We start from the raw sequence: 27,353 nt of genomic DNA on the forward strand, positions 1-27,353 counted from the left end.
GGGCACCATGGCAGTGCCAGCCTGTGCCCCTGGCACTGCCCAAGGGGCAAAGCGCCCATGCCCAGAGGCACTTTGGCACTGCCCATTGGGCATGGGGCAGTGCCAAGGGGGTGGGGCCTAGGGGGCAGTTCCAAGGAGGTGGGGACAGTTGACAGCAGGGACTAGGAGGTGATCAGTGGAGGTGGGGAGTCCTGCTGTCACCTTGCATTGGGATCAATCGGGGCTATGGGAGGCCAGCGATCGGGGTGGGCAGGGGGGCTGGTCTGCCGGGGGGGAGGTGAGGGGAGTCTGCCTCCTATGGGGATGGGGTCTGCCAGGGGATGTCTGTTGGGGGGGGTCTGCCTCCCGGGGGGGGGGAATCTGCCAGGGGGATCGTCACTGTTGGGGGGGGGGGGGGGGAGGCTGGAAATCAGGGTGCTCTTGGAGTGGGGGGGGGGGGGTTTGGGGCTGGCCCTGGAATGCTTGTGGGGGTCCGATCGGGCTGTGGGGGAGGGGCTGGAGGGGCAGCACTGCGGGGGTCCCGGGCTGGCCAGCGATCGAGCTGGCCAGCAAACTGTAGGCTGACAGGTCGGCGGCACTGCGCATGCTCAGAGTCCCGGAACTGTCAGACCCCGGCGTGAATAGGCCCCGCCCCCGAGCTTTAATGATATTCACGATTGTGACCTCTGCATTGCAGAGTGTGGGAGATTCTCGTGTGAACTCTCACTGAAAAAACAATCGTGATTTACACCAGTTTTCTCGTGAATTCAGCACTTCCAACTTTTTTTGGAGAATGGCCGCCCCCTTTGAGTCCAGGAGTGTGATTACTTTGAGCTTCTGGGAACCAGAAAGTCTAACAATGTTGTGGCAGCTGCAATGCGTGAATATAAATTTCAACACTTGAAAGCAAATGGGAATCGCAATATGTAAAAAATGTCCTACACAACCTGGTATATCTTAGAATCATAGAATCCCTACAGTGCAACAAGAGGCCATTCGGCCCATTGAGTCTGCACCGACCACAATCCCACCAGGCCCCATTCCCGTGACCCCACACATTTACCCTGCTAATCCCCCTGACACTAGGATCAATTTACCATGGCCAATCAACCTAACCCGCACATCTTTGGACTGTGGGAGGAAACCGGAGCACCCGGCGGAAACCCACGCAGACACAGGGAGAATGTGCAAACTCCACACAGACAGTGACCCGAGGCTGGAATTGAACCCGGGTTCCTGGCGCTGTGAGACAGCAGTGCTAACCATTGTGCCACCATGCCATCTCATCTGAAGTGTTGCCAAAAGTTAGTTCCAGAGTGTCTGAATTAGAGGAATGAAAATAATCTGTTGGAGATGAGTGCACATGCGGATTTGGCACAGTGAGATGATACCCCTCCCCATGGTAATATACCCTGTCGACACTCACTGTTGAGACTTGCTGGTGACACATGCCCAGTCAAGGGGACATTACAGGGAGACTGGCATCATTGAAACCATATTCTGTCAAGCAGTCAGCACCTGGGGGCTGGCAGATTGAGGTATCACAGAATCAGAATCACAGAATACTACAGTGCAGAAGTGGCCCTTTGGCTTCTTAGCTTAATACACCATCCAGACAAAGTTTCTCTTTTGCCTTGAGGTTCACCCAAATTTAATAAATACACAGCAGATATGTAAGAACATGTTGGAGCGCTGCAAAGTGTAAGAAATATCATAATGTTCTTGTCCGATTCCCATGTTGTAAGCGCGTGCTTTTTTAAAAAAAGTTTCTATTGCCATTTTTCTGGCTGAATTTTACCCCATTAATCCCATTAAGACAATTAATAGACTGCCAGCCAGCTGAAAATACAACTTGAATTCCACCCCAAGTGGAAAGAAAAGGAACAGACTCCCAACACACCCCTACTCTACAGTACAATGAATACATCAGACATGGTAATTGAATGTGGAGTTTTGCTCTGGAATGTACAGCCATCATGTCTTTTTAAGAACTGTTATTACCAAATCAGAGCAGTGATTGGAAGAATATAATGAAAAGCTACAAGAAATGCCTCTCTTGCAGAAATATTGTGCATGGATATTGCAAAGTAATCATCCTGAGAGGAGAAATCTACTGCAAACCAAGATCTTTTGGGGATAAAATGTGGAAATCCGCCCTGTAAATCTACACCCAGGAGGACAACTAAACAAAATGGCCACAATGTGGAATGACTGCATAGAAACCAGCCAAAGGACAGTTAACCACACATTCCTTTGATTGTTTATCTTCTTCACAAACTGTAAAATATCTTTAGGTCTATCATTTTATTCCACTATGTGTACTAGTGTATGTGGAGCCCAGGGAATATGTACGATATATGAATGTTGGCCGCAATTTACCAATTTTATTAAATCTGAAAGCATACGTTGGGGGAGTCCTGCAGTATTGGCAAAACACAAACTCACTAAATTCACAACAAAACCCTGTTACAGACAGGTCTGGAGTGGTAAATCAGGGGTGTCGATTTTTACTCCTCTTCATCTGATCAGAACTCCGAATCCCACAATGTGATACTCAATATCTGAGACTAGATAAAAGCAATAAAGTAGATCATGGCTATTGGTTACAATCAGCTGTCTATGCTATTAAAGCAGGTTTTAACAGTATCATTTGCCTAGGCCCGAGGAAATCCCCAATATCTGATGCTACAGAAAGGGAGGCTGCATTTTATGCAATTGATGCTTGGCATGGTGAGTTACAAAGAACAAGAACAAAGAACAGTACAGCACAGGAACAAGGCCCTTCAGCCCTCCAAGCCTGCACTGATCACATTTACCTATTTAGACCAACCACTTATATCCCTCTATTCCCCGTTTGTTCATATGCCTACCAAGAAACGTCTCAAATGTGGCGAACGTAACTGCCTCAACCACCTCACTTGGCAGTGCATTCCAAGGCCCCCACCACCCTCTGTAAAAAACTTCCCCTGCACATCTCCACTGAACCTTTCCCCCCTTATCTTGAACTTGTGCCCCCTTGTAATTGTCATTTCTGCCCTGGGAAAAAGCTTCCAACTGTTCACTCTCTCATAATTTTACAAACTTCTATCAGGTCGCCCCTCAGCCTCCGTCTTTCCAGGGAGAACAATCCCAGTTTATTCAATCTGTCCTCATAGCTAATACCCTCCATACCAGGCAACATCCTGGTAAATCTTTTCTCTACTTCCTCCAAAGCCTCCACGTCGTTCTAGTAATGTGGTGACCAGAATTGGACACGGTATTCCAAATGTGGCCTAGCCAATGTTTTATACAACTGTAACATAATTTGCCAACTTTTATATTCGATGCCCCGTCCGATGAAGACAAGCATGCCATATGCTTTCTTCACCACCTTTCCCACCTGTGCTGCCACTTTTAAGGATCTGTGGACCTATACTCCCAGATCTCTCTGTGTGTCTACGCTCCTGATGGTTCTGCCATTTATTTTATAGCTCCCACCTGAATTGGATCTACCAAAATGCATCACCTCGCATTTGTCCGGATTAAATTCCATCTGTCATTTCTCCGCCCAATTTTCCAACCTATCTACATCCTGCTGTATTTTCTGACAATCTTCATCACTATCCGCAACTCTGTCAATCTTAGCATCATCCGCAAACTTGCTAATCAGACCAGCTATGTTTTCTTCCAAGTCATTTATATATATATTACAAACAGCAGAGATCCCAGCACTGATCCCTGCGGAACACCACTAGTTACAGATCTCCATTCAGAAAAATACCCTTCCACCACTACCCTCTGTCTTCTATGGCCAAGTCAGTTCTGAATCCATCAAGCTAGTTCATCCTTGATTCCATGAGATTTAATCTTTTGCACCAGCCTGCCATGAGGGACCTTGTCAAATGCTTTACTAAAGTCCACGTAGACAACATCCACAACCCTTCCCTTGTCAATCATTTTTGTCACCTCCTCAAAACACTCAATTAAATTCGTGAGACATTACTTCCCTCATACCAAACCATGCTGTCTGTCGCTAACAAGAGCATTCAATTCCAAATATGTATAGATCCTATTCCTAAGAGTCTTCTCCAACAATTTCACTGTCACTGACGACAAGCTCACTGACCTATAATTACCCAGGTTATCCTTGCTACCCTTTTTAAGTAATGGGACAACATTGGCTATCCTCCAATCCTCTGGGACCTCACCAGCGGACAATGAAGAAACAAAGATTTCTGTTAGAGGCCCAGCAATTTCATCTTTTGTCTCCCTCAATAATCTGGGACAGATGCCATCTGGCCCTGGGGATTTGTCTACCATAATGCTTTTTAATTGACCTGACACTTCCTCCCTCGTAATGATGACTTGTTCTAAAGGATTTAAACACCCCTCCGAGACACAATCAATCGACGTGTCCCTCTCCTTTGTGAATACCGATGCAACGTACATCTATACAAAGTTATCTATTCTGGCTGTCCTGTATAGGAAGGGGGAATCACAAGTGGTTTGAGCAAGTCACTTTCACTGTGGAGAGTGAGCGCAGGAAATAATATAGAGATGGAGGGCAAATCAGCCCACTCTCATATACCTCCGAATGGTTGGATAAAGAGTTGCATTTCCTGCTCACAATTTGATAGCCTGTCCTCTCTCAGTCAATGCAAAAATCTGACTTGCAATGGGGACTTGATCAGAACATATTAGGAATGGAAAAGAGATGAAAAAGAAATAGAATTTTTTTGTCCCTTTATTTCCATTTCTGAAAATAATTGACATTGCTAATTTGAACCCAGATATCAGGGCAGTTTAGAAGTTAATATTATTTAGTATCTTTATGTCTAATTTATGGGCCGGATGTTAGCAGAGCCAGGAAGATTCTGGGGACCCGACTCGATCGTAAAAATCCCGCCCACATCTCCCAATGGGACGTGGAAGTTAGGAATTGTCCTCTGGATGGGCTCCCTGCCAGAGAGCAGTCAACTTGGGACTTTCACCCACTTGCCAATCCCATCATGACTCTGACCCACATTTATGGGTCAAGGGGCATTAATTAAGCAAGAGGGCTCTCGGGGGAGATCCCTGCACCAAGGTGGAACCCGCTGGTATAAGATGGAATTAATGGAAGGTCAAGCTTGAAGTGGGAACAGAAAAGCAGGAATAGGCTGTTCAGCCCCTTCATCTTGTTCCACCATTCAATTATATTAATGATATGTTCCTGTTACCTCAATCCCAGTCACTCATCTTTGCTCCATATCCCTCCATACCCTAGCCTAATAAAAAATTATCAATCACAGTCTTGAAAATGTAAATTGCCCCACAAGTCCCAACCTTTTGAGAAACAGTGTTCGAGGTTTATATTACTGAGGATTGCCAATCTTATTGAGTTGTCTGTGACATCCCAGAACGGCACCTGAATTTCACCATCATTGGCTGTTCAACAGAACTTTGCACTTCACGTTTCTTGCTGCACCAGCAATCTGTCCACACTTTACGACATTACTGGTTGTCTGGTAAAATTCCTTAACGTCCGGCCCACCTCCTAGCCTGCTGCTCCTTTGCGACTGGTGAATTTGGCCATGAAAGCACTGCCCGCTGGCACAACTACCCACGGTTAAAATATAGACAGGGTCTGAATGACACCATCCGAGTCTGACTCTGAATATCAATATGGACTTTGTCTGACCTGCGCGGACTTCACCGACTGGCCAGAGCGAGCCTGTTAAAATGACACACTGAGAGGGAGGAACATGTGACCAGGTCACTGCTGCTAATTTTAACTCCCTGCACACCCTGTTCTCATTGTGAGCAGGGCAATAATATCAGGGCTAGAGGGTTGATTGGAAATGTCTCTGGAGTGTAGGCTGAGGAAATGGAAAATGCAAAATTGAGGTATGATAATACATTTCTAATTATAAATATAATGGGACATAGGGTTGCCGAAGCTTCAGCACTGACCTAATGTCTCCAGAAATTAAAGATTAACCTCCAGTAATTCTGATTGGAATGCTAGCAGCATTGCGAAATGACCCATTGCATCAAATAGCTAACATTACCACTTGCCAACCTGTCGGCAAACATGCCAACTGGCCCTGGCACACCCACCCGGCAATTAGAAGTCTTCTTGGGGTCAGGGAAAGTAAAGAGACAATGACAATTGGGATGTGCACGGTGGCACAGTGGTTAGCACTGCTGCCTCACAGCACCAGGGACCCAGGTTCGATTCCCAGCTTGGGTCACTGTTTGTGTGGAGTTCGCATGTTCTCCCTTTGTCTGTGTGGGTTTCCACCGGGTGCTCCGGTTTCCTCCCACACTCCAAAGATGTGCGGGTTAGGTTGTCAGGGGGTTAGTAGGGTTAGTAGGGTAAATGCATGGGGTTATGGGGATAGGGCCTGGGTGGGATTGTGGTCGGTGCAGACTCGATGGGTCAAATGGCCTCCTTCTGTACTATAGGTATTCTATGATTCTAATGTTCATTCTGTAGTGCCTTTAACATAAAAAAATATCCAACAGTGCGACTGCAGATCTGTGCCACCAGCTGCCAACCTATTTGCAGTTATTCAGGTGCCTCAACCTTTTCATCCGGTGGAGATTGTGCCGTGGAGGGACGCTGAGGAAGCACCATCCTGGAATTCTCTCACACAGCATCACTCCATTACAAAGCGGCCATTAAAGCTGGGAGCTCTCTCATCTTGCTGGGTTACACCATCAACTGCTTGTAGGCAACTACCTGTACCTTCAATTTCCTTTCCCTTCCCTTCTGCCTCCCTCTGTATTTACCTGCCCGAAGCTGAGGCTCTTTAGACATCAAATGCCTTCTAAAGCTTCCAAATATGTTGGAATTTTTGGACCAGCAAATTGGGACAGGACAATCCTCCTTAATTGTATCCATCCCTTTAAATTGCACGTACATTTAGTTTCATCACCCTCTCCCCCACCACCCCCTCACACCTTGCTCACTATTTAGCTCCAAACTGTAACCGAACATTATGCTCATAAAACAGTCCAGGAAAACTACCTCCGCTTGGCTAAAATCAGCAAATAATTAAATCAAAAGAGAAAAATGTATGCTTGAGTGCTGGCAAGCTGTTCAATTGTGGGAACATCACAGCCAGTATTCACACATAGACATTCCAGCAGCAATCACTGGAGTGTGATTGTGAGTGTGAACATTGATTGATTTTCCCCTTGCTGTCTCAATCATTGGCTTCCTGGTTGAAATCAGCCAATACCACAGACCAGAGACTAAATTCTGCTTTGCAGGAGAGGGGAAGAGGAGTCAGAACTTCGCCCGGGTCTCACAATCTACCCCATTGCAGCTCCCCCGCCCCTCCCCTCAACCTCTTCTCCGAGGGGAAGTAGTCATTCTTTGGGATTTTCAAATCCCTCCAGAGGATGGCCTTTGGCTGCATCCCCACCTAGGGTGGCATCAGGAGTGGATAAGCCTGGCTGGAGCACTGGCCCCTGCGTTGCCATTGGCGACCTCCCCTCCAGACAGCTAAACTATAACCCATCCCATGGGGAAACTGGAAAATCCAAGTTGTCCTCCTATCAGTGCACTAACAAAGCTTTTAACTGGCCTCGACCAAACAGCAAACGCTGGAAAATCTCAGCAGGTCTGACGGCATCTGTGGAAAGAGAATAGAGCCAATGTATTGGGTTTGGATGACCCTTTGTCAGAGCCTTCATTGGCCCAATTGTTTGCCGACCTTCTGAGGGGACAGGAAGGCCTCAGACGCCCCAAAACCCACATCCCCTAAAATGACCAGCACTGGGAATGTCATTGGGAAACTGGCATGCCAGCTAGCACCGGTACTTTCAGACCCTGTCCACCTCCAACCCCGACCTTGGTGGGGACCAGAAATTCCGCCCCCAGCAATTATGCACTGGTCCTTAGGGCCGCAATGGCCTTCACTTGGTGAATTTACCCGTGAAAACATGAGGGCAGCTAACCTGATTTGAAACATGTTTTCCAGTGTCATGGGGCTTTGATGTGAGCGTTGATAGTGAAAACCTGATAAGATTGCACTGTCGGGGCAAGATGGAATTGTGGTGCACAATGAAAAATAATTTCACCACTTTTAAACCACACTGCAAAACACAAAATGGGGCATACACGTTTACAATGCAAGACAATTTGTGATTATTATTAAAGTGATGGTCAGCTTAACTGATCCTTATCATTGAGATACATTGTTAGGCAGGATCAACAGTGGAACAACCACAGATGCAATGGATGGGATTCTCCGGCCTGCCAACCGCATGTTTCTCGCTGTTGGGAGGTAGCGTGTTGTTTGCTAGCGACAGGATTCTCTGATCCTGCCGCTGTCAATGGGAATTCCCATTGACGTCACCCCACGCCGGCAGGAAACTCATGGTTAGGGGTGCGCTGCTGGCAGGGCTGGAGAATCCCGCTGGCGTGAATGGCCGGAGAATTCCGGCCAATTTCTTAAACGGCCCAATATCCTGTTTCTGTGATTGCAATTCGGAATTAAGTAATCTGTTATGCTTCTCTTGTGCAACAAGCTATCATGCAAATATTAGACATCTCCTGAAATATTTCACAACTTTCAAATAAATGGGTGTTAAATGTGGAGCAGGACAGCACTGAGAGTCACTGAGCAGATATCAGAGACTTTATGATACGGATATAAATTCTATTTAATTACAATGGGATTCAGCCTAAGGCAGGTGGGCACATATGGAATGAACCTGAGTTGTTCGGAAGCATTCATCGTTCTCATGTAGGAGAGTGTCAGTACATTACATCACAACGTTCAGAATCTGCTGCAAAGTCTTTTCATTTTTGCAACAGCTGGTTAACTCACCCTGCTTCCTTTGTAGCAAACGTGGGCACATTCTGCACAGCAGCGCAGCAGCTGACACTGGGCTGTCTTCTCGCACTCCTCTCCCTGTCCTCACTGTCACTGGAGTAGCCCTCCACTCGTGCCTGCCTGCTGGTGGAGTAGGCCCCAGTGCCGGTCTCGTATCCATTCACTGCTCCGTGGCTGGACTTGTCCTCCCTGACTTCACAGCGGCAGCTGGCGTAGGTGTTCTCGTCGGAGGACGGGGGCTTGTCTTTTGAACTTTTCTTTGGGGGTTGATAGCCATGAGAAATCAGGAGGTCCTCCACACTGAACATGTTGCGAATGCCTCAGTCACAGCAGGTTGCACTGGGACAAAGCCATGCTGCAGAAGCCATCACTGTATATATTAAAATAAAAGGAGAGGCAGAATGTAACTCCAGAGACGATTGCTAAAGATCTTTCCCAAATAGATTCCCAGGTTAATAAACCGATTGCAGAGAGTACCAAGCTTCAGTTTTACTCCCTTCCTATCCTTGCCCTTGTATTCTCCAGTCTGACAAACCAATTTGTAATGCTGAACTGCACACGCTCAGAAACACACTATAAATATTTTTGTACCATTTCTCCCCAGATATTTCTCTGCTTTCTAGCCAGGAGGCAGCTGCAGAGAGCTGCTGACTCAGTCTGTTGGCATCGGAGCCTTGTGTTTTGACAACAGCTTTTAGGTCTTAATAGGCTTTTCAAAAGGGGGAAACTCATTAGTGTTCTCCAAAGGCTGCAAGTTTTTAAAAAAAGACAAAATTCCATGGCTGAGAGCCCCTGTACAATCTCAGCACTTGTTAAGGAGTATCAACATAGCTTTTATATTGTATCAATGTTTAACATTGGAGCTATTAATCAAGATATATTGGTATAGTAAACTTATTGACACTATCATTAAAATCTCCATTGAGACCGAATCTTGCTTTCTATTGCAAATGCGATTTGTTATGAATGTAACTTTGCAGAGGGTTTTATCTTAGTTTTAAAGTTTATTAGTGTCACAAGAAGGCTTACATTAACACTGCAACTAAGTTACTGTGCAAATCCCCCAGTCACCACACTCTCCAGCGCCTGTTCGGGTACACTGAGGGAGGATTTAGCACAGCCAATGCACCTAACCAGCATGTCTTTCGGACTGTGGGAGGAAACCCACGCAGGCACGGGGAGAACGTGCAGACTCTGCACAGACAGTGACCCAAGCCGGGAATCGAATCCAGGCCCCTGGTGCTGTGTGGCCCCAGTGCTAATCACTGTGCCACCGTAATATAAGGATCACACATTAGCTGCCATCTGCATATTTTTGATCCAACCTGATGTACATAGAAAAATAATCTCTGGGAGATTGAGAAAAGGTGGGACTCTTGCAGTTCTGCTGAGGATACTTTGATAAGTGTTTGGCAACGCCCTGTGTGATCTGTGGCAGTCATGATGTGGAGATGCCGGCGTTGGACTGGGGTGAACACAGTAAGAGTTTTAACAACACCAGGTTAAAATCCAACAGGTTTATTTGGAAGCAAATACCATTAGCTTTCGGAGCGCTGCTCCTTTGTCAGATGGAGTGGAAATGTGCTCTCAAACAGGGCACAGAGACACAAAATCAAGTTACAGAATACTGATTAGAATGCGAATCCTTACAGCCAACCAGATCTTAAAGATACAGACAATGTGGGTGGAGGGAGCATTAAGCACAGGTTAAAGAGATGTGTATTGTCTCCAGACAGGATAGCTGTGGGGGATTCCTGTGGGGGAGCACTTCAGCAGTCACGGGCATTCAGCCTCTGATCTTCAGGCAAGCGTTCTCCAAGGCGACCTTCACGACACACGACAGTGCAGAGTCGCTGAGCAGAAACTGATAGCCAAGTTCCGCACACATGAGGACGGCCTAAAACTGGATGTTGGATTTATGTCACATTATCAGTAACCCCCACAGCTTGCCTCCTGGACTTGCGGGCTATCCTGTCTGGAGACAATACACATCTCTTTAACCTGTGCTTAATGCTCCCTCCACCCACATTGTCTGTATCTTTAAGATCTGGTTGGCTTGAGGGATTCGCATTCTAATCAGTATTCTGTAACTTGATTTTGTGTCTCTGTGCACTGTTTGAGAGCACATTTCCACTCCATCTGACGAAGGAGCAGCGCTCCGAAAGCTAATGGTATTTGCTACCAAATAAACCTGTTGGACTTTAATCTGGTGTTGTTAAAACTCTTACTGTGTGATCTGTGGCCTCAGGGTAATATACGTGACCCACTTGTGTTGAAGCAGTGATAGAATTGAGGCAGTCAATGGGATTTAAGTTTCAATAATTGGCTTTTTCTTGTTTTCTGAACCTGTTAATGATCCAAAACACCGAACTTTACTTTTGTAAAAAACTGCAAGCCACCCTCAGGAGAGTTTGTAGTGTTAAAAACGAACATTGACAAATATTGCTGCTAAAATGGGAGGGAATCTACTACCTTCACTGGGGGTAAAATGCTGAACTATTTACTGTGCTTTACTTCTTGGTAAGCAAGGGGGTGCCAGGTTATTGAAAGTCGGCAGGATGCAGATTTGAGGTTACTATCAGATGCGCCATGATCGTATTAAATGGCAGCAGGCTTGAGGAGCTGAATTTCTTTTATTCATTCGTGGGACATGGGCGTCGCTGGCTAGCATTTATTGCCCATCCTTAGTTTCCTTTGAGAAAGTGGTGATGAGCTGCCGTCTTGAACCGGTGCAGTCCACGTGCTGTGGGTTGACCCACACTGCCGTTAGGGGTGGGAATTCCGGGATTTTGACCAAGTGACTGCGAAGGAAAAGCGATATATTTCCAAGTCAGGATGGTGAGTGGCTTGGAAGGGAACTTGCGGGCGGTGGTGTTCCCATGTATCTGCTGCCCTTGTCCTTTTAGATGGAAGTGGTCATGGGTTTGGACGGTGCTGTCTAAGGATCTTTGGTGAATTGGTGCAGTGCATTTTGTAGGTAGTACACACTGTTGCTACTGAGTGTCGGTGGTGGAGGGATTGAATGTTTGTAGATGTGGTGCCAATCAAGCGGGCTGCTTTGTCCTGGATGGTGTCAAGCTTCTTGAGTATGGTCAGAGCTGCACCCATCCAGGCAAGTGGGGAGTATTCCATCACACTCCTGACTTGTATCTTTTAGATGGTGGATAGACTTTGGGGAGTCAGGTGGTGAATTACTCACCGTAGTATTCCTAGTTTCTGACCTGCTCTTGTAGCCACTGTGTTTATGTGGTGAGTCCAGTTGAGTTTCTGGTCAATGAATGTTGACAGTGGGATATTCAGTGATGGTAACACTATTGAATGTCAAGGGGTGGCGGCTAGAGTGTCTCTTATTGGTGATGGTCATGGCCTGGCACTTGTGTGGCGCGAATGTTACTTGCCACTTGTCAGCCCAAGCCTGGATATTGTCCAGATCTTGTTGCATTTGAACATGGGCTGCTTCAGTATCTGAGGAGTCGCGATTGTGCAATCAGTGGCGAACTGACCTTATGACGGCGGGAAGGTCATTGATTAAGCAGCTGAAGATTGTTGGGCCCAGGACACTACCTTGAGGGACTCCTGTAGAGATGTCCTGGAGTTGAGATGACTGACCCTCCACAAACACAACCGTCTTCCTATGTACCAGGTATGACTCCAACCAGCGGAGAGCTTTCCCCCTGATACCCATTGATTCCAGTTTTGTTAGGGTTCCTTGATGCCACACTCGGTTGAATGCGGCCTTGATGTCAAAGGCTGTCACTCTTCTATACTTTCCATGTTTTTATGGCAGTAACCATGTCAGGTATGGTATTTGAAGTGTGATATAGCAACAAAAACCTTTGGCATCCAAGCATACCCACTTGACGCGCAGATGAAACATACCTGACCTAATCCTATCTTAAGGTATCAGTCGGCAGTCAGTGATACCACTCTCACTTTTTGAGTCAGGAGGCTATAGATTCTTGAACCTTGAATTCATCCTCATCAGCTCAGTGCACTGATGAGGGAATATTATAGTTTTGGGAGTGACATCTCTACAACCATACGAGGCATGTAAAAGCTTTTATGGTGCTTTTCAAAAAAGAGCAGGTGAGTTCTCCCTAATGTTATGATCAATATTTACGTCTGAACCAACATCACTGAATGATTTGCTCATTTCTTCATTGCTGTTTGTGGGAATTTGATGTGGAATGTGGCTCTCGGGTTTCCTACATTTCAATAGTGATTGCAATACATCATTGGCTGCAAAGTACTTTGGGACACCCCTCAGTCATGAAAGATGGTGTGCGAAAATACTTCTTTCTTCTCTCTTAGATCAGTAAATGTCATTAATACCCAGTATCTAGAATGCTGGATCTTCAATCAGGGATCCGATAGTTATACAGCATTTAAAGTACAGGAACAGATCATTCATCGTAACTGGTTCATGCTCCTCATGAATCCCCTCCCACCTTCTTCATTTAATTTTCCTTTCTCCTTCACGCCTCCCTCCCTCCCCCTGAAGTGATAGTTTCTGCGGTCTTGACCCCACACATTTTTTTAAATTCATTCGTGGGACATGGGCGTCACTGGCTGGCCAGCATATATTGCTCATCCCTAGTTGCCCGAGGGCAGTTGAGAGACAACCACATTGCTGTGGCTCTGGAGTCACATGTGGGCCAGACAAGGTAAGGACGGCAGATTTCCTTCCCTAAAGGACATTAGTGAACCAGATGGGTTTTTCCGACAATCGACAATGGTTTCACGGTTATCAGTAGGCTTTTAATTCCAGACATTTTTTTATTGAATTCAAATTCCACCATCTACCATGGCGGTATTCGAACCTGGGTCCCCAGAACATTAGCTGAGTTTCTGCATTAATAGTCCATGATAATACCATTAGGCCATCACCTCCCCAGCATTTGGCATTAGAGGGAGAATCTGTTACATCTTTTTCCCTCGTCAGCTTGTATGGAACAACTGCATCACGGTTAGGTGTTTCCAAATGTAAGATGGTTCAATTTGGAATAAATATAGGTTTCTAGGACCCACACGTTCCCCATTCAGGATTTATGAAGGTTTTGCATTTGCACATAAATGCCCATTAAACTCACCACAGCAATTTAAATCATGCAATTAACGGTGTAAATTATCTTTTTAAAATGTGATAATTATTAATAGTTGCCAATTCTGTCCTAAAAGGAAATAATTATAAACGTGCATTCTCACTTTATCAGGTTGTGAATTGCTTTTCGAGATTTTAATAAGATCAAATTTTAAATGTTATTTTTTCCTTTTTTTTCTTTTCTGTTCCTTTTTTCACTCTGATTCCACTATTCCTTTGCCTCCCTTTTTTTTCCTTTGGAACCTATTTTGACATTGAATTTGCCCACTCTAATTTACACTTCCTTCTTAATCTGTCCTCTATATATTTCTCTAAAGTTAAAGTTAATTTATTAGTCACAAGTAAGGCTTACGCTGGAATGAAGTAACTGTGAAATTCCCCCAGTCGCCACACTCCGGCGCCTGTTCGAGTTAACACACCGAACCAGCACATCTTTCAGATTGTGGGAGGAAACCGGAGAACCCGGAGGTAACCCACGCAGACACGGGGAGAATGTGCAAACTCCACACAGACAGTGACCCAAGCTGGGAATCGGACCCGGGTCCCTGACGCTGTGAGGCAGCAGTGCTAACCACTGTATCACCATGCCTCCCCTCTTCTTTGATCCCTTTGGTTATTGTGGAGATACCCATATTATTCTCCATGATCCCGGGTGCCTTGTTTCTCGTGCTATGTCATTACCTGCTCACACTTCAAACAACCTTCTGGCAAAACATTTTAAAACGTAAACACGCACAAAAAAGGACAATGCGAGATGCCCCACTCCAGCATTGAGTGGACACCAAGTTATGGTAATGAAGACACAATCACATTTTTAGGCTATATAGCCTCCCAGGATGAGCAAAATGAACTGAGTAGCCGGAACCTCCCTCCCTGTCCTTTTTTTTTAATAGAAACCCTACAGTGCAGAAGGAGGCCATTCGGCCCATCGAGTCTGCACCGACCACAATCCCACCCAGGCCCTACCCCCACATATTTACCCGCTAATCCCTGTAACCTACGCATCAGGACTCTAAGGGGCAATTTTGAACCTGGCCAATCAACCTAACCCGCACATCTTTTGGACTGTGGGAGGGAACCGGAGCACCCGGAGGAAACCCACGCAGACACGAGGAGAATGTGCAAACTCCACACAGACAGTGACCCGAGCCGGGAATCGAACCCGGAACCCTGGAGCTGTGAAGCAGCAGTGCTAACCACTGTGCTACCGTGCCGTCCTGTTGGTGGGATCTTCTGGTCCTGCCGATGGCGCACCCCCGCCCCAGTTTCACAGCGGCCAGGGGGTGTATTCAATGGGAAACCCTGTTGACAACAGCGGGAACAGAAGATCCTGCCACTAGCCACTCCCAAAACACATGGCCAGCTGCAGCGTAAATCCCGCCCAACGTATTTTTATCCACATTGGGATCTTATAAAATAAATAACTAATTGGAATTGTGCTCTCAGCTGGCTAAGGATCCAGCTGTCTTTATTTCCTGCAATACAATCCCACTGGGATGGATGTTTATGTTGAGTCTATATTGCTGGAGGCATTCCTAAACACCTGAACACCACCAGTGTTAAATTGTACACAGATTTGTTTTATTCATTCTTGGGACCATAAGCGTTGCTGGCTGGCCAGTATTTATTGTCCATCCCTAGTTGCCCCTGAGAAGGTGCTGGTGAGCTGCCTTCTTGAATCGCTGCAGTCCATGTTCTATGAGTTGACCCACAATGCCATTTGGGAGGGACCTCCAGGATTTTGACCCAGTGACTGTGAGGGAATGCCGATATATTTCCCAGTCAGGATGGTGAGGGGCATGGAGGGGAACTTGAAGGTGGTGATGTTCCCATGTATCGGCTGCCATTGCCCTTCTAGATGAATTACGAAGAATTTACAACACTGAAATAGGTAACTTGTTTAAACCAGTGTTTATGCTGTACATGAGCCTCTTCCCACCTTACTATATCTAACTCAATATTCCTTTTTCCCTCATAGATAAGGTAGTCAACATCTTTTCCCAAAGGTAGGGGAGTCTAAAACTGGAGGGTTTAAGGGGAGGGGGGAAAGATACAAAAAGGTCCAGAGGGGCAATTTTTTCACACAGAGGGTGGTGAGTCTCTGGAACGAGCAGCCAGAGGGGCAGTAGTAGAGACGGGTACAATTTTGTCTTTTTGAAAAGCATTTAAACAGTTACATGGGTACGATGGGTACAGAGGGTTATGGGCCAAACGTGGGCAATTGGGACTCGCTTAGTGGTAAAAACTGGGCGGCATGGACAAGTTGTGCTGAAGGGCCTGTTTCCATGCTGTAAACCTCTATGGCACTCTGTACTTATCAAGCTTCTCCTTAAATGAATCAATGCTATTCACCTCAACTACTTGACACGATAGCAGAGTCCATGTGCCAACCACTTCCTTATCGGATTATTAATTACAATCCAGCATTTATGACCCCTGGAGCCAGATTTTTGTGGAAGAGGTGGGCACGCCAAGTTGGTAATCTGCCTTCTTTAAAAAGAGTGTCACCTCCAGAGAGACTGGAAGTAGCAATGCAGGCGGATGATGGTGAGACCAGCGGGCTGGAACTCCTGCCTCCATTTACTGGGACATCAACCAGTTGTTATGATGAATGTCAGCCCACATGCCCTCACCCCCACTGACCCCACATGCCCTCAACCCCACTGACCCCACATGCCCTCAACCCCACTGACCCCACATGCCCTCACCCCCACTGACCCCACATGCCCTCACCCCCACTGACCCCACATGCCCTCACCCCCACTGACCCCACATGCCCTCACCCCCACTGACCCCACATGCCCTCACCCCCACTGATCCCACATGCCCTTCATGTTCCCTCACATCGCCCATGTGTTCTTGATGCCCCCACATCCCCCATACCCCCTCCATTCACCCAGATTCACCATGTACTTTCCATGTCCTCTTCATGCCTCCTCTATGCCCTCTGCTTTTCCCCACCCCCATTTATTCTGATAGCCACTCAATCAGTATCCATTATGGGCATAGAAATGGTTTTGAAATGGTTATGAAAATAATTCGCTTCCAACAATGTATTAGAGCCTTCACTCAAACATATCATTACGAAAAATACCTGTTAATCAAAGAAGCCAAATTAAAATATATCCCCTCAAGTAGTCAATCTGTTTTAAAAACAAACAGTAACCCACATCAAAAACAGATAACCCTTTAATAACCTCTTAAAATTGACAATAAAACTGTCCACATTGCCCACTGCTGAGATAAGTGGTTCTGCAGATTTTGAAACTTAGCCAAGCATCCATAATGACGCTAGCTGTTTAAGCCATTGAAATTGCAAATGCAGATAGCTTTGGGTTTTCCTAAGCTACATCAGATGGTCTGTTAATCAATGCAGTCCAGGAGAAGGTGTCTGCTTTTTTTCTGTAAGTGGAAGCTGCTGAAGGATTTTTTTTTCAATTTAGAAGGGCATTCAAATCACTTCAGGTCATGATACTTCATGGTTTACTTCATGGTAGCATCATTTCCATTGGGAAAAGTACTCTGAAGCATCTCAACACCTACACAGTGCTGATCAATGTAATGTTCAACTTATCTTTGTAGGACAGAGTTCTATTATCAATCACTGCAGTAAACATGCAACTATCTTGAGAGGAAGTGGTGGTGTAGTGGTAATGTCACTGCACTAGTAATCCAGAGATCTAAGCTAATGCTCTGAGGGCACAGGTTCAAATCTCACCATGGCAACTGGTAGAATTTAAATTCAATTAATAAGTATGCAATTTTTTTAAAAAGTTAATCTCAGTAATAATGACCATGAAACCATTGTTGATTGCCATAAAAATGCATCTGGTTCACTCCCCACTTTAGGGAAGGAAATCTGCTGCCTTTACCTTGTCTGGCCTAAATGTGATTCTAAACCTACAGCAATGTGATTGACTTTGAAATGGCCTGGCAAGTCACTCAGTTGTAACAACCCATTTCAAAGTCAAAAAGGAATGAAACCCAATGGCCCACCCGGCATTGACCTGGACACTGGAAACTACAATGACACACTCAGTCCTGTCAACGCTGCAAAGTCCGTCTTAGTAACATCGGGGAGCAGAATTTGGACAGCTGTCCCACAGACAAGCCAAATAACAACCTGACACAGTCATTCTCACCAAATCGTATCCTACAAACAATGTCCCCGATTCCTCCATCACCATCCCTGGGTATGTCCTTTCCGTATGTCCAGCCGGCATCTCCACATTATGTCCTTTCCCACCAGAAACAGCAGAGGTGCTAGCACTGTGGTATTCAGTGGGGACAGGGTTGCCCTTGGAGATCCCAATACTAACTCTGGACCCCATAAAGCTTCATGGCATCAGGTCCAACTTGGGCAAGGAAACTTCCAGCTGATTGCTACCTACAGTTGGGCTCGGAGTGTCCTTACGCGTGTTCGAAGCTGCATATATACACTCACAGGGCCCTGTCATTTGCAAATAGAAAGGATATGTGCATACATTCTGTCTTTTTCGATTAAACAAAAGCTTGGGGACAGTCATTTCCGGTTGATTCCCAATGTCAATGCCTTGACCAGTCAGGGTTGGCCTGCCTGGTTTGAAGTTAAACAAAAGCTTGGCAGTTAACAGTTCCCTAGTGCATTCATGAAGGCAATACTTCTACCATCAGAGTCCACTTTCCTACCAATCAGCACTCTCTTCTCATGCAGGATGAATTGTTGTTGCCTTTGAGATTTGATATTCTTGTGAAGCTGTCCTGATGAATGCAAGACGGAAATCTTCAACAGCATGTCACTCTTTTGAGCAATACTCAAAGGAAGGAAATTCTGCACAGGCTGGAGTCATTCCTAATACAAAGGGAGGTGGTTGTGGCTGTTAGAGGTTAATCATCTTAGTCCCAGTACAACGCTGCAGGAGTTCCTCATGGGAGTGTCCTAGACTCATCCACCTTCAGCTGCTTCATCAATGATACAGTCAGAATCTTAACATCAGTCATAAGGCCAGAAGTGATTTTGATTTGATTTGATTTATTATTGTCACATGTATTAACATACAGTGAAAAGTATTGTTTCTTGTGCCCTATACAGACAAAGCATACCGTTCATAGAGAAGGAAATGAGAGAGTGCAGAATGTAGTGTTACAGTCATAGCTAGGATGCAGAGAAAGATCAACTTAATGCAAGGTAAGTCCATTCAAAAGTCTGACAGCAGCAGGGAAGAAGCTGTTCTTGAGTCAGTTTGTATGTGACCTCAGACTTTTGTATCTTTTTCCTGACGGAAGAAGGTGGAAGAGTGGAAGAGAGAATGTCTCGGATGTATGGGGTCTTAACTATGCTGGCTGCTTTGCTGAGGCAGCGGGAAGTGTAGACAGAGTCAATGGATGGGAGGCTGGTTTGCATGATGGATTGGGCTCCATTCATGATCTTTTGTAGTTTCTTGCGGTCTTGTGCAGAGAAGGAGTCATACTAAGCTGTGATACAACCAGAAAGAATGCTTTCTATGGTGTATCTGTAAAGATTAGTGAGAGTCATAGCTGACATGCCAAATTTCCTTAGTCTTCCGAGAAAATAGAGGTGTTGGTGGGCTTTCTTAACTATAGTGTTGGCATGGAGGGACCAGGACAGGTTGTTGGTGATCTGGACACCTAAAAACTTGAAGCTCTCGACCCTTTCTACTTCATCCCTGTTGATGTAGACAGGGGCATGTTCTCCTCTGCGCTTCCTGAAGTCGATGACAATCTCCTCCGTTTTGTTGACTGGGGGGCGGGGGGGGGGGGGGGGGGGTGGGCGGGGGTTGGTGCTGGAGATCGGGGCGCTCAGAGGGAGGGTGGGAGTCGGGGCTGGCATGCCCTGACCGTGATCGGGCTGTGCGTGGGGCTAGGGGAGCAGCATTGTGAGGGTCCCAGGCCGGCCAGCGATTAAGCTGGCCAGGAAACGTGCCACTTCGCATGCACAGAGTCCCGGAGCTGTCAGACTCTGACGTGAATAGGCCCCACCCCCTGATCTTTTAATGATATTCACGATTGTGACCTCTGCAGTGCACAGAATGTGGGAGATTCGAGTCTGAACTCCCATTAAAAAAACAATTGTGAATTACACAATTTTTCCCACCAATTCAGCACTTAGAACTTTTTTCGGAGAATCGCCCCTTTCATTTCCGAGAAGTGTGTGCCCTCTTCACTGGGGTTCATCCGATCTCATTCGCCCCGCTACCACTGCCAATGAGAATGGAGAATTTGGTGCTCAGTCAAAATTCCATTCATTGCAGCGGGACTGGAAAATCTCAGCGGTGGACGGGGTCAGAGAATTCTGTCCTTTATTTCTCACACCAAAATCCACCACCTCACACATATTTGTGTTTAAATTAATTTGTCATGCAATTTTTTGTAAACATTTCCTCGTATTGTCTTGTGGGCTTCCACTGTATTAAATATAATCTCTAATTTGGTGTCACCCGTAAATTTTGGAATCGTACTTCTGCTATCTAACTAAATTGTGAGAATATCGATCCAAACTTTTACTGCTCGACTGGAAATGCTTGGAGTGGAGAATATGGCTTCACCTGTTCCTCCACTGGATCCCAAAGGCATCATAGAATCTGGGTAATACTGTAAATGTTCTCAGCACATAGAAGCTTGACTTTGTCTGAATGTGGTTAGCACTTCAGTGAATGAAATCAATGGATAGGGGGGAATTTTATCACCCCATCATGGTGGCACTGTAAAATGTGGCAAGCAGCTCAAATGTCCATTGACTTCAGCAGGACTGGAAAAACCCGACGGAGGGAGGGGCCAGAAAATCCCACCTGTAGAGCCCAAAAGCCAAGAAGTGATGCTCATTCTTAAGTGATGATAGGAGATAGTAATTGACTACAGGAAGTGTAGTGGGGAACATGGCCCTGTCTACATCAATGGGAGTGAAGTAGAAATGGTCGAGAGCTTCAAGTCTCTAGGTGTCCAGATCACCAACAACCTGTCCTGGCCCTCCATGCCGACACTATATTTAAGAAAGCCCACCACGCCTCTACTTTTTCAGAAGACGAAGGAAATTTGGCATGTCCGCTACGACTCTCACCAACATTTACAAACGCACCATAGAAGGCATTCTTTCTGGTTGTATCACAGCTTGGTATAGCTCCTGTTCTGTCCAAGACCGCAAGAAACTACAAAGGGTCGTGAATGAAGCCAGCTTCTCATCCGTTGACTTTATCTACACTTCCTGCTGCCTTGGCAAAGCAGCTAGCATAATCCATGCACCCCAGACATCCTCTCTTCCACCTTCTTCCTTCGGGAAAAAGATACAACAGTCTGAGGACACGTACCAACCAACTCAAGAACAGCTTCTTCTCTACTGCCGTCAGACTTTTGAATGGACTTACCTTGCATTAAGTTGATCTTTCTCTACACCCTAGCTATAACTGTAACACTACATTCTGCACTCTCTCATTTCCTTCTCTATGTATGGTATGTTTTGTCTGTATAGTGTGCAAGAAAAAATACTTTTCATTGTATACTAATATATGTGACAATAATCAATCAAATCAAATCAAACCTAAACTGATATGAAAAAAATAGATTCAGAGCCAGCTGGAATTGAGTGTCCAATTCTGGACACCACACTTTCGGCGGGACAGAAGGATGCTGCCAACAGGAATGGCTGGAAAATTTTGGCCTCTATGTCTGCGGGTCATCTTTGGAAGGAGCAGCATGTAAATAAAGAAGAGGAATATTTGATTTAGCCTTGCTGTTAAAGCATCATTATCACTGCTCATTTTTAAAAATTTTGCATATTGCACCAACGTGTCAGTTTAGCTGGGAGCAGCCTCAGTGGACAGGGGTTGCTTTTAATCCATAGTTTGCACAGAAGTGGCAAGTGCCTTTCACGTTAATTTAACAATCTGATCCATAATGGGGAGAGCCACTCCTGCTAATGGACTTGCAATCTCTGCTATTGCCACTGATTGTGACGTTAATAGGCCACTGGCGCATAGACCCCTAGGGCACGATTTCACAGATTCCATTCAGTGGAATAAAGTGCCATTTCACAGCACATTACTGCCGCAAGATCCTTGGAAACTATTTGTGCCATGGTTTCACATCACCAGGATGCAATTCTCCCGCATCAGACTGAGAAACAGCCTTGGCCTTTTAGTCAAAGTTTGTTTGGAACAACAGAAGGCCCATGAGACATGTCCCAAATGCTGAGATCAGGTGTAGAAACAATGATAATTTAAAACAATTTATTTAAAAAAAACAATGTGATTTTTGGATAGCTGACTCATCATTCTCATTATATATAGCATAGTGGCACAGTGGTTAGCACTGCTGCCTCACAGAGCCAGGGACTCAGGTTCAATTCCCAGCTTGGGTCACTGTCTGTGCGAAGTCTGCACGTTCTCCCCGTGTCTGCATGGATTTCCTCCAGGTGCTCCCACAGTCCAAAAGACGTGCTGGTTAGGTGCATTGGCCATGCTAAATTCTCCCTTAGTGTACCCGAACAGGCGCCGGAGTGTGGTGACTAGAGGACTTCATTGCAGTGCCTACTTGTGACACTAAGAAATAAACTTTAAACTTCATTTTTAAAAAATATGCAATATTTAATTCTACAGAATGTGTGGGATAGGTGCGATAGCATAAATGGGTGAGAAGGGAAGGATTATCGGCATAGCTGAGAGTTATTTTTTGTCTCAGGCCGAAGGCTCCAACAAAATATTTAAATCTCAACTAGAAACAATGGTCACATACATTCTCATAAAGATAGATTTTCTTTACAATTAATACTCTTGAGTTTCTGGCATGCAAGTACCACACTAATACACCCATGCTAAAGGTACGGTAAGAAGTCTCACAACACCAGGTTAAAGTCCAACAGGTTCATTTGGAATCACGAGCTTTCGGAGCACTGTTCCTTCCACTCACCTGATGAAGGAGCACCGCTCCGAAAACTCGTGATTCTAAATAAACCTGTTGGATTTTAACCCGGTGTTGTGAGACTCCTTACTGTGCCCACACCAGTCCAACCCTGGCATCTCCACGTCATGCTAAAGGTGGCAGAATATTTAGTTGTACCTGCGTCCTTGTCCTCAAAGATATCTTTGTCAATGCACATCAAATGAAATCTCCTTTTCTGTCTAATTATAAGGCCGTTTTCATGTTGAGATTGAAACATGACCAGTGCTCACATGCGTACCCTTGCTAGTCTGCCAGCGTCTGGGGGATCAACTAACTCACATAATTTTAAGTAAACTCTTGTGTGCATTTCCTGTTCCTGGGTAATGTTGAGCGACTTAACAGGTGAGCAGTCGGGAGGGGAGCAGCTCTTAAAGGGACTCCCTCCATATTTATTGCAGAGAAGCTGATGTGCCCGATGAAGGATAGGAATAAACCCTCCAAATAACTGGGGTTGAGGTGATTGAAGGAGTGAACTGGGGGAACATGCAGCTTTGTGCAAGCCCAGAACTCAACTTCTTCCTGCTACCATTTCACACTCATTCACATTGACCCCGCTGCTGCATACGTCCATTCAGGCCTTGGTGCTGGAGTCACAGCCATTGGCTGCCCCATTAACGCATTGCCCTTTCTTTCAGCAGGGATCATCGAGGGTTAGGATGGGTGTTGCAGAAAGCAGCTCAATCATATCAACACACATCAAGCACTCCAGAGGCATGAGCCCGCAGACATCCCCTTTGGGGAAATCACATTAGGACGGTTAGGTGGAAGCACACGGTGAAGAATCACACCTCAATGTGGAGGTAGGTGCAAGCTTAGATAGTAGTCGACACAGGGACAGAAATAGCTCATTTAGCTGCTCAGAACCTTAGGGGCAGGATTTTCCGGCAGGATTTTCTGCGCTCACTCCAAGACTGGAAAACCCACCCAAGATCAACGGAGCTTTGCATGGTCCTGTCCTGCGATTCCTGTAGCGGGCAGGATGGGAAAATTCCACTCTCAAAGTTGAAATCAAGCACATTGTCCCCGCCCCTTTCTAATTCCCTCCACAACACCCTGTGCCATTTCCCTATCAGACCCTATCCCACAGCACCTTCCCATGCAAACACAGGAGGTGCAACACCTACCCCCTTACCTCCTCTCTCCTCACCATCCAAGGCCCCAAACAATCCTTCTAGGTGGAGCCACAGTTTATGTGTGCTTCTCTCAACCTAGCCTCGGGTATTTGCTGCTCACAATGTGGTCTCATCTACATTGTGGTGGAGTGGTGGGGGGAAGCAAACACAGACTGGCTGATCACTCAATCCGCAAGCATAACCCTGAGCTTCTGCTTGCCTGTCATTTTCATTCTCCATCTTGCTCTCATGTAGACATTTCCACCCGCAGCCTGTTGCACGGTTCCAGTGAAGCCAAATGCAAGCTTAAAGAACAGCACCTCATCTCCAAAATAGACACTTTCCAGCCCCTGAACTCAACACAGTTCAATAATCTCAGACCCCATTTCAGCCTCTACATTTTGATTCTGTTTCGTTTTACATATGCCGGCCTTAACCTTGTTTCTCACATTTTGTTCTTGGGCACTGCTATTCCTTATTCTGCCACTCACACTGACTCTGGACAAATAAGAACAAAGAACAAAGAGAATTATAGCACAGGAGCAGGCCCTTCGGCCCTGCACTGACCATGCTGTCAGTCTGAACTAAAACCCCCTACCCTTCCAGGGACCATATCCCTCTATTCCCATCCTATGTATTTGTCAAGGCGCTCCTTAAAAGTCACTATAGTATCTGCTTCCAGTACCTCCCCTGGCATCGAGTTCCAGGCACCCACCACACTCTATGTAAAAAATCTTCCCTCATGCATCTCCTTTCAACCTTGCCCCTCGCATCTTAAACCTAAACCCCTTTTGTTTTTTTACCACAAACATTACCTTTGCCTTTTGCACCATCAAATCTTTTATCAGTTGATCGCCCCCACCCTCCACCCTATCGCAGAACTTTCTTTTTGTTCTTTCCTCTCCTCCTTTTCTGTGGCACTGCTGCCTCACAGTGCCAGGGACCTGGGTTCAATTCCGGCCTCAGGTTACTGTCTGCACGTTTGCATGCCCTCCCCATGTTCGCTGTTAGCTCTGTTTCTCTCTCCACAAATGCCGCCTGACCTGCTGAGTGTTTGCGGCATTGTCTGTTTTTTAAAACATTGATATTGTTAGGAATGGATCCGCGTGATGGTCCTTCCAGGGAGCTGGGTAACTGTGTCATAAGACCATAAGATATAGGAGCAGAATTAGGCCATTCAGCCCATCGAGTCTGCTCCGCCATTCAATCATGGCTGATAGGATTCGAATCCCCATTCTCCTACCTTCTTCCCATAACCCTTGATTTCCTTATTGATCAAGAACCTATCTATGTCTGTCTTAAAAACACTCAATGACCTGGCCGCCACAGCTCTCTGTGGCAATGAGTTTCACAGATTCACCACTCTCTGGCTGAAGAAATTTCTCCTCATCTCAGTTTTAAAGGAGCGTCGCTTCACTCTGAGGTTGTGCCCTCAAGCTCTAGTCTCTTCCACTCATGGAAACATCTTCTCCACGTCCACTCTATCCAGGCCTCGCAGTATCCTGTAAATTTCAATTAGATCCCCCCTCATCCTTCTAAACTCCATCGAGTATGGACCCAGACTCCTCAACCTCTCCTCATATGACAAAGTCTTCATTCCTGGGATCATTCTTGGGAACCTCTTCTGGACCCCCTCCAAGGCCAGCACATCCTTCAGTATCTGTGGAAACTCTAAAAAAGGAGAAGAAGCACAGGGGATGGCACAGCTGTGCCTGTGTTGCAGCTTCTTTTAATCAGGGTTTACTGGAACACAAGCGTTCCTCAAGGATCCCGGAAGAGTTCCATACAATTTTCAGCTCATTTGAAAAGCAGGTTTTTCACTTTTTCAGGGTATATTGCCCTGGATTTTCAGTGAGTAGGGTTGACTCAGGAGCTTTTTAAAAATAGTGGGTGAGTTCCGATTGCAGGATTCTCAACCCCATTCCCGGGCTGTCTAACTTCCAGTTGCGTGCTTCTTCCCGTCAGATGCCTGCATCTGGCACTCGTGACCTGGCCTGCTCCATTGTGGAGATAGGCATGTTCTACTCCTCTGTAATTTTCATGGAGTCAGGATAGCTTTTTAAGAGGAGTTGTAACCCAGGATGTGCATGAGAATGCCTTTTGAAAGGTAAGTTCAAAAGGTCTCTCTCCTGCAACCCCCCCCCCCCCAATGCCATGTTAGCCTCCCATCCACCCCCATGTCCCCTCATGCCTCCTCGGCCAGGCTTTGCCCTTCCACCAACACCTAGGACCTTTCATGCCCCTTATGCCAAGCTCTGCCCCTCAACCCATTCCCTCATTCAGTATGTTCAACTGAAAACCCAGACAGCTATTAGAATTACAGAACAGCTGCTCTCCAGAGGAAACATTGTTTGATTGACAGTTCAGACACTCTGAGCACTATGATCAATTTTGCAATGTTTGTTGACATAAGTCAAGGGGTTTGTGGTTTTTGAACATTTTAAAGGATTGGATGATTTTATAATCTTCCCAGACATTTCTCTCAAGCGTAGGAGAAATTTATCAATGGATTACTTTTTTCAAAGCTCTTTTTCACACCTACCACTTTACACTGCGGTGTTCATTGATTCTAGCAAATGTACAATGGGTTAATTTTTTTCATTTTTAAATTCATTTTTATGGGATGTGGGCTTTGCTGGCTAGGCCAACATTGCCATGCCTTATTATCCTTGAGAAGGTGGTGATGAGCTATCTCCTTGAATTGCTGCAGTCTATGTGGTGTAGGTACTCCCACAATGCTATTAGGGAGGGAGTTCCAGGATTTTACACCCAGTGACAGTTGAAGAACAGCGATATATTTCCAAGTCAGGATGATGAGCGACTTGGAGGGGAACTTCCAGATTGCGGTGTTCCATTGTGTCTGCTGTCCTTATTCTTCTAAATGGTAGTGATTGTGGGTTTGGAAGGTGCTGCCCAAGGAACCTTGGTGAGTTCCTGCAGTCCATCTTGTAGATGGTACATACTGTTGCCACTGTTCGTCAGTGGTGGAGGGAATGAATATTTGTGGAAAGGGTTCCAATCAAGCAAGCTGCTTTGTCCTAGTTGGTGTCGAGCTTCTTGAGTGTTGTTGGAACAGTCCTCATCCAGGTAAGTGGAGAGTATTCCATCATGCTCCTGACTTGTGCGTTGTAAATGGTGGACAGACTTTGGGCAGTCAAGTGGTGAGCTAATCACCACAGAATTCACAGCCTCTGATCTGCTCTTGTAGCCAATGTATTTATATGGCTAGTCCAGTTCAATTTCTGGTCAATGGTAACACCCAGGATGTTAATAGTGAAGGATTCAGTGATGGCAATGCCATTGAATGTGAAGGAGCGATGGTAAGATCCTCTGTTTTTGAAGGTGGTCATTGACTGGCAGTTTTGTGATGTGAATGTTCATTGCCACTTATCAGCCCAAGCCTGGATATTGTCCAAATCT

General features: G+C 45.9%; 1 protein-coding gene across 3 annotated transcripts in view; it reads right to left on the reverse strand.

Moving 5' to 3' along the window:
- Nucleotides 1-27,353, reverse strand: part of jcada (junctional cadherin 5 associated a) — a 322,299-nt gene that overhangs the window by 70,423 nt on the left and 224,523 nt on the right. For all 3 annotated transcript variants that reach the window (XM_078233554.1, XM_078233563.1, XM_078233544.1), the window contains one exon: nt 8,781-9,156. In XM_078233554.1, coding sequence (XP_078089680.1) covers nt 8,781-9,094 — 314 coding nt within the window. In that variant the 5' untranslated portion in view covers nt 9,095-9,156. The remainder of the gene's footprint in view (nt 1-8,780; nt 9,157-27,353) is intronic.

This window comes from Mustelus asterias, chromosome 2 (assembly GCF_964213995.1).
Source record: "Mustelus asterias chromosome 2, sMusAst1.hap1.1, whole genome shotgun sequence".
Taxonomy (NCBI): Eukaryota; Metazoa; Chordata; class Chondrichthyes; order Carcharhiniformes; family Triakidae; genus Mustelus; species Mustelus asterias.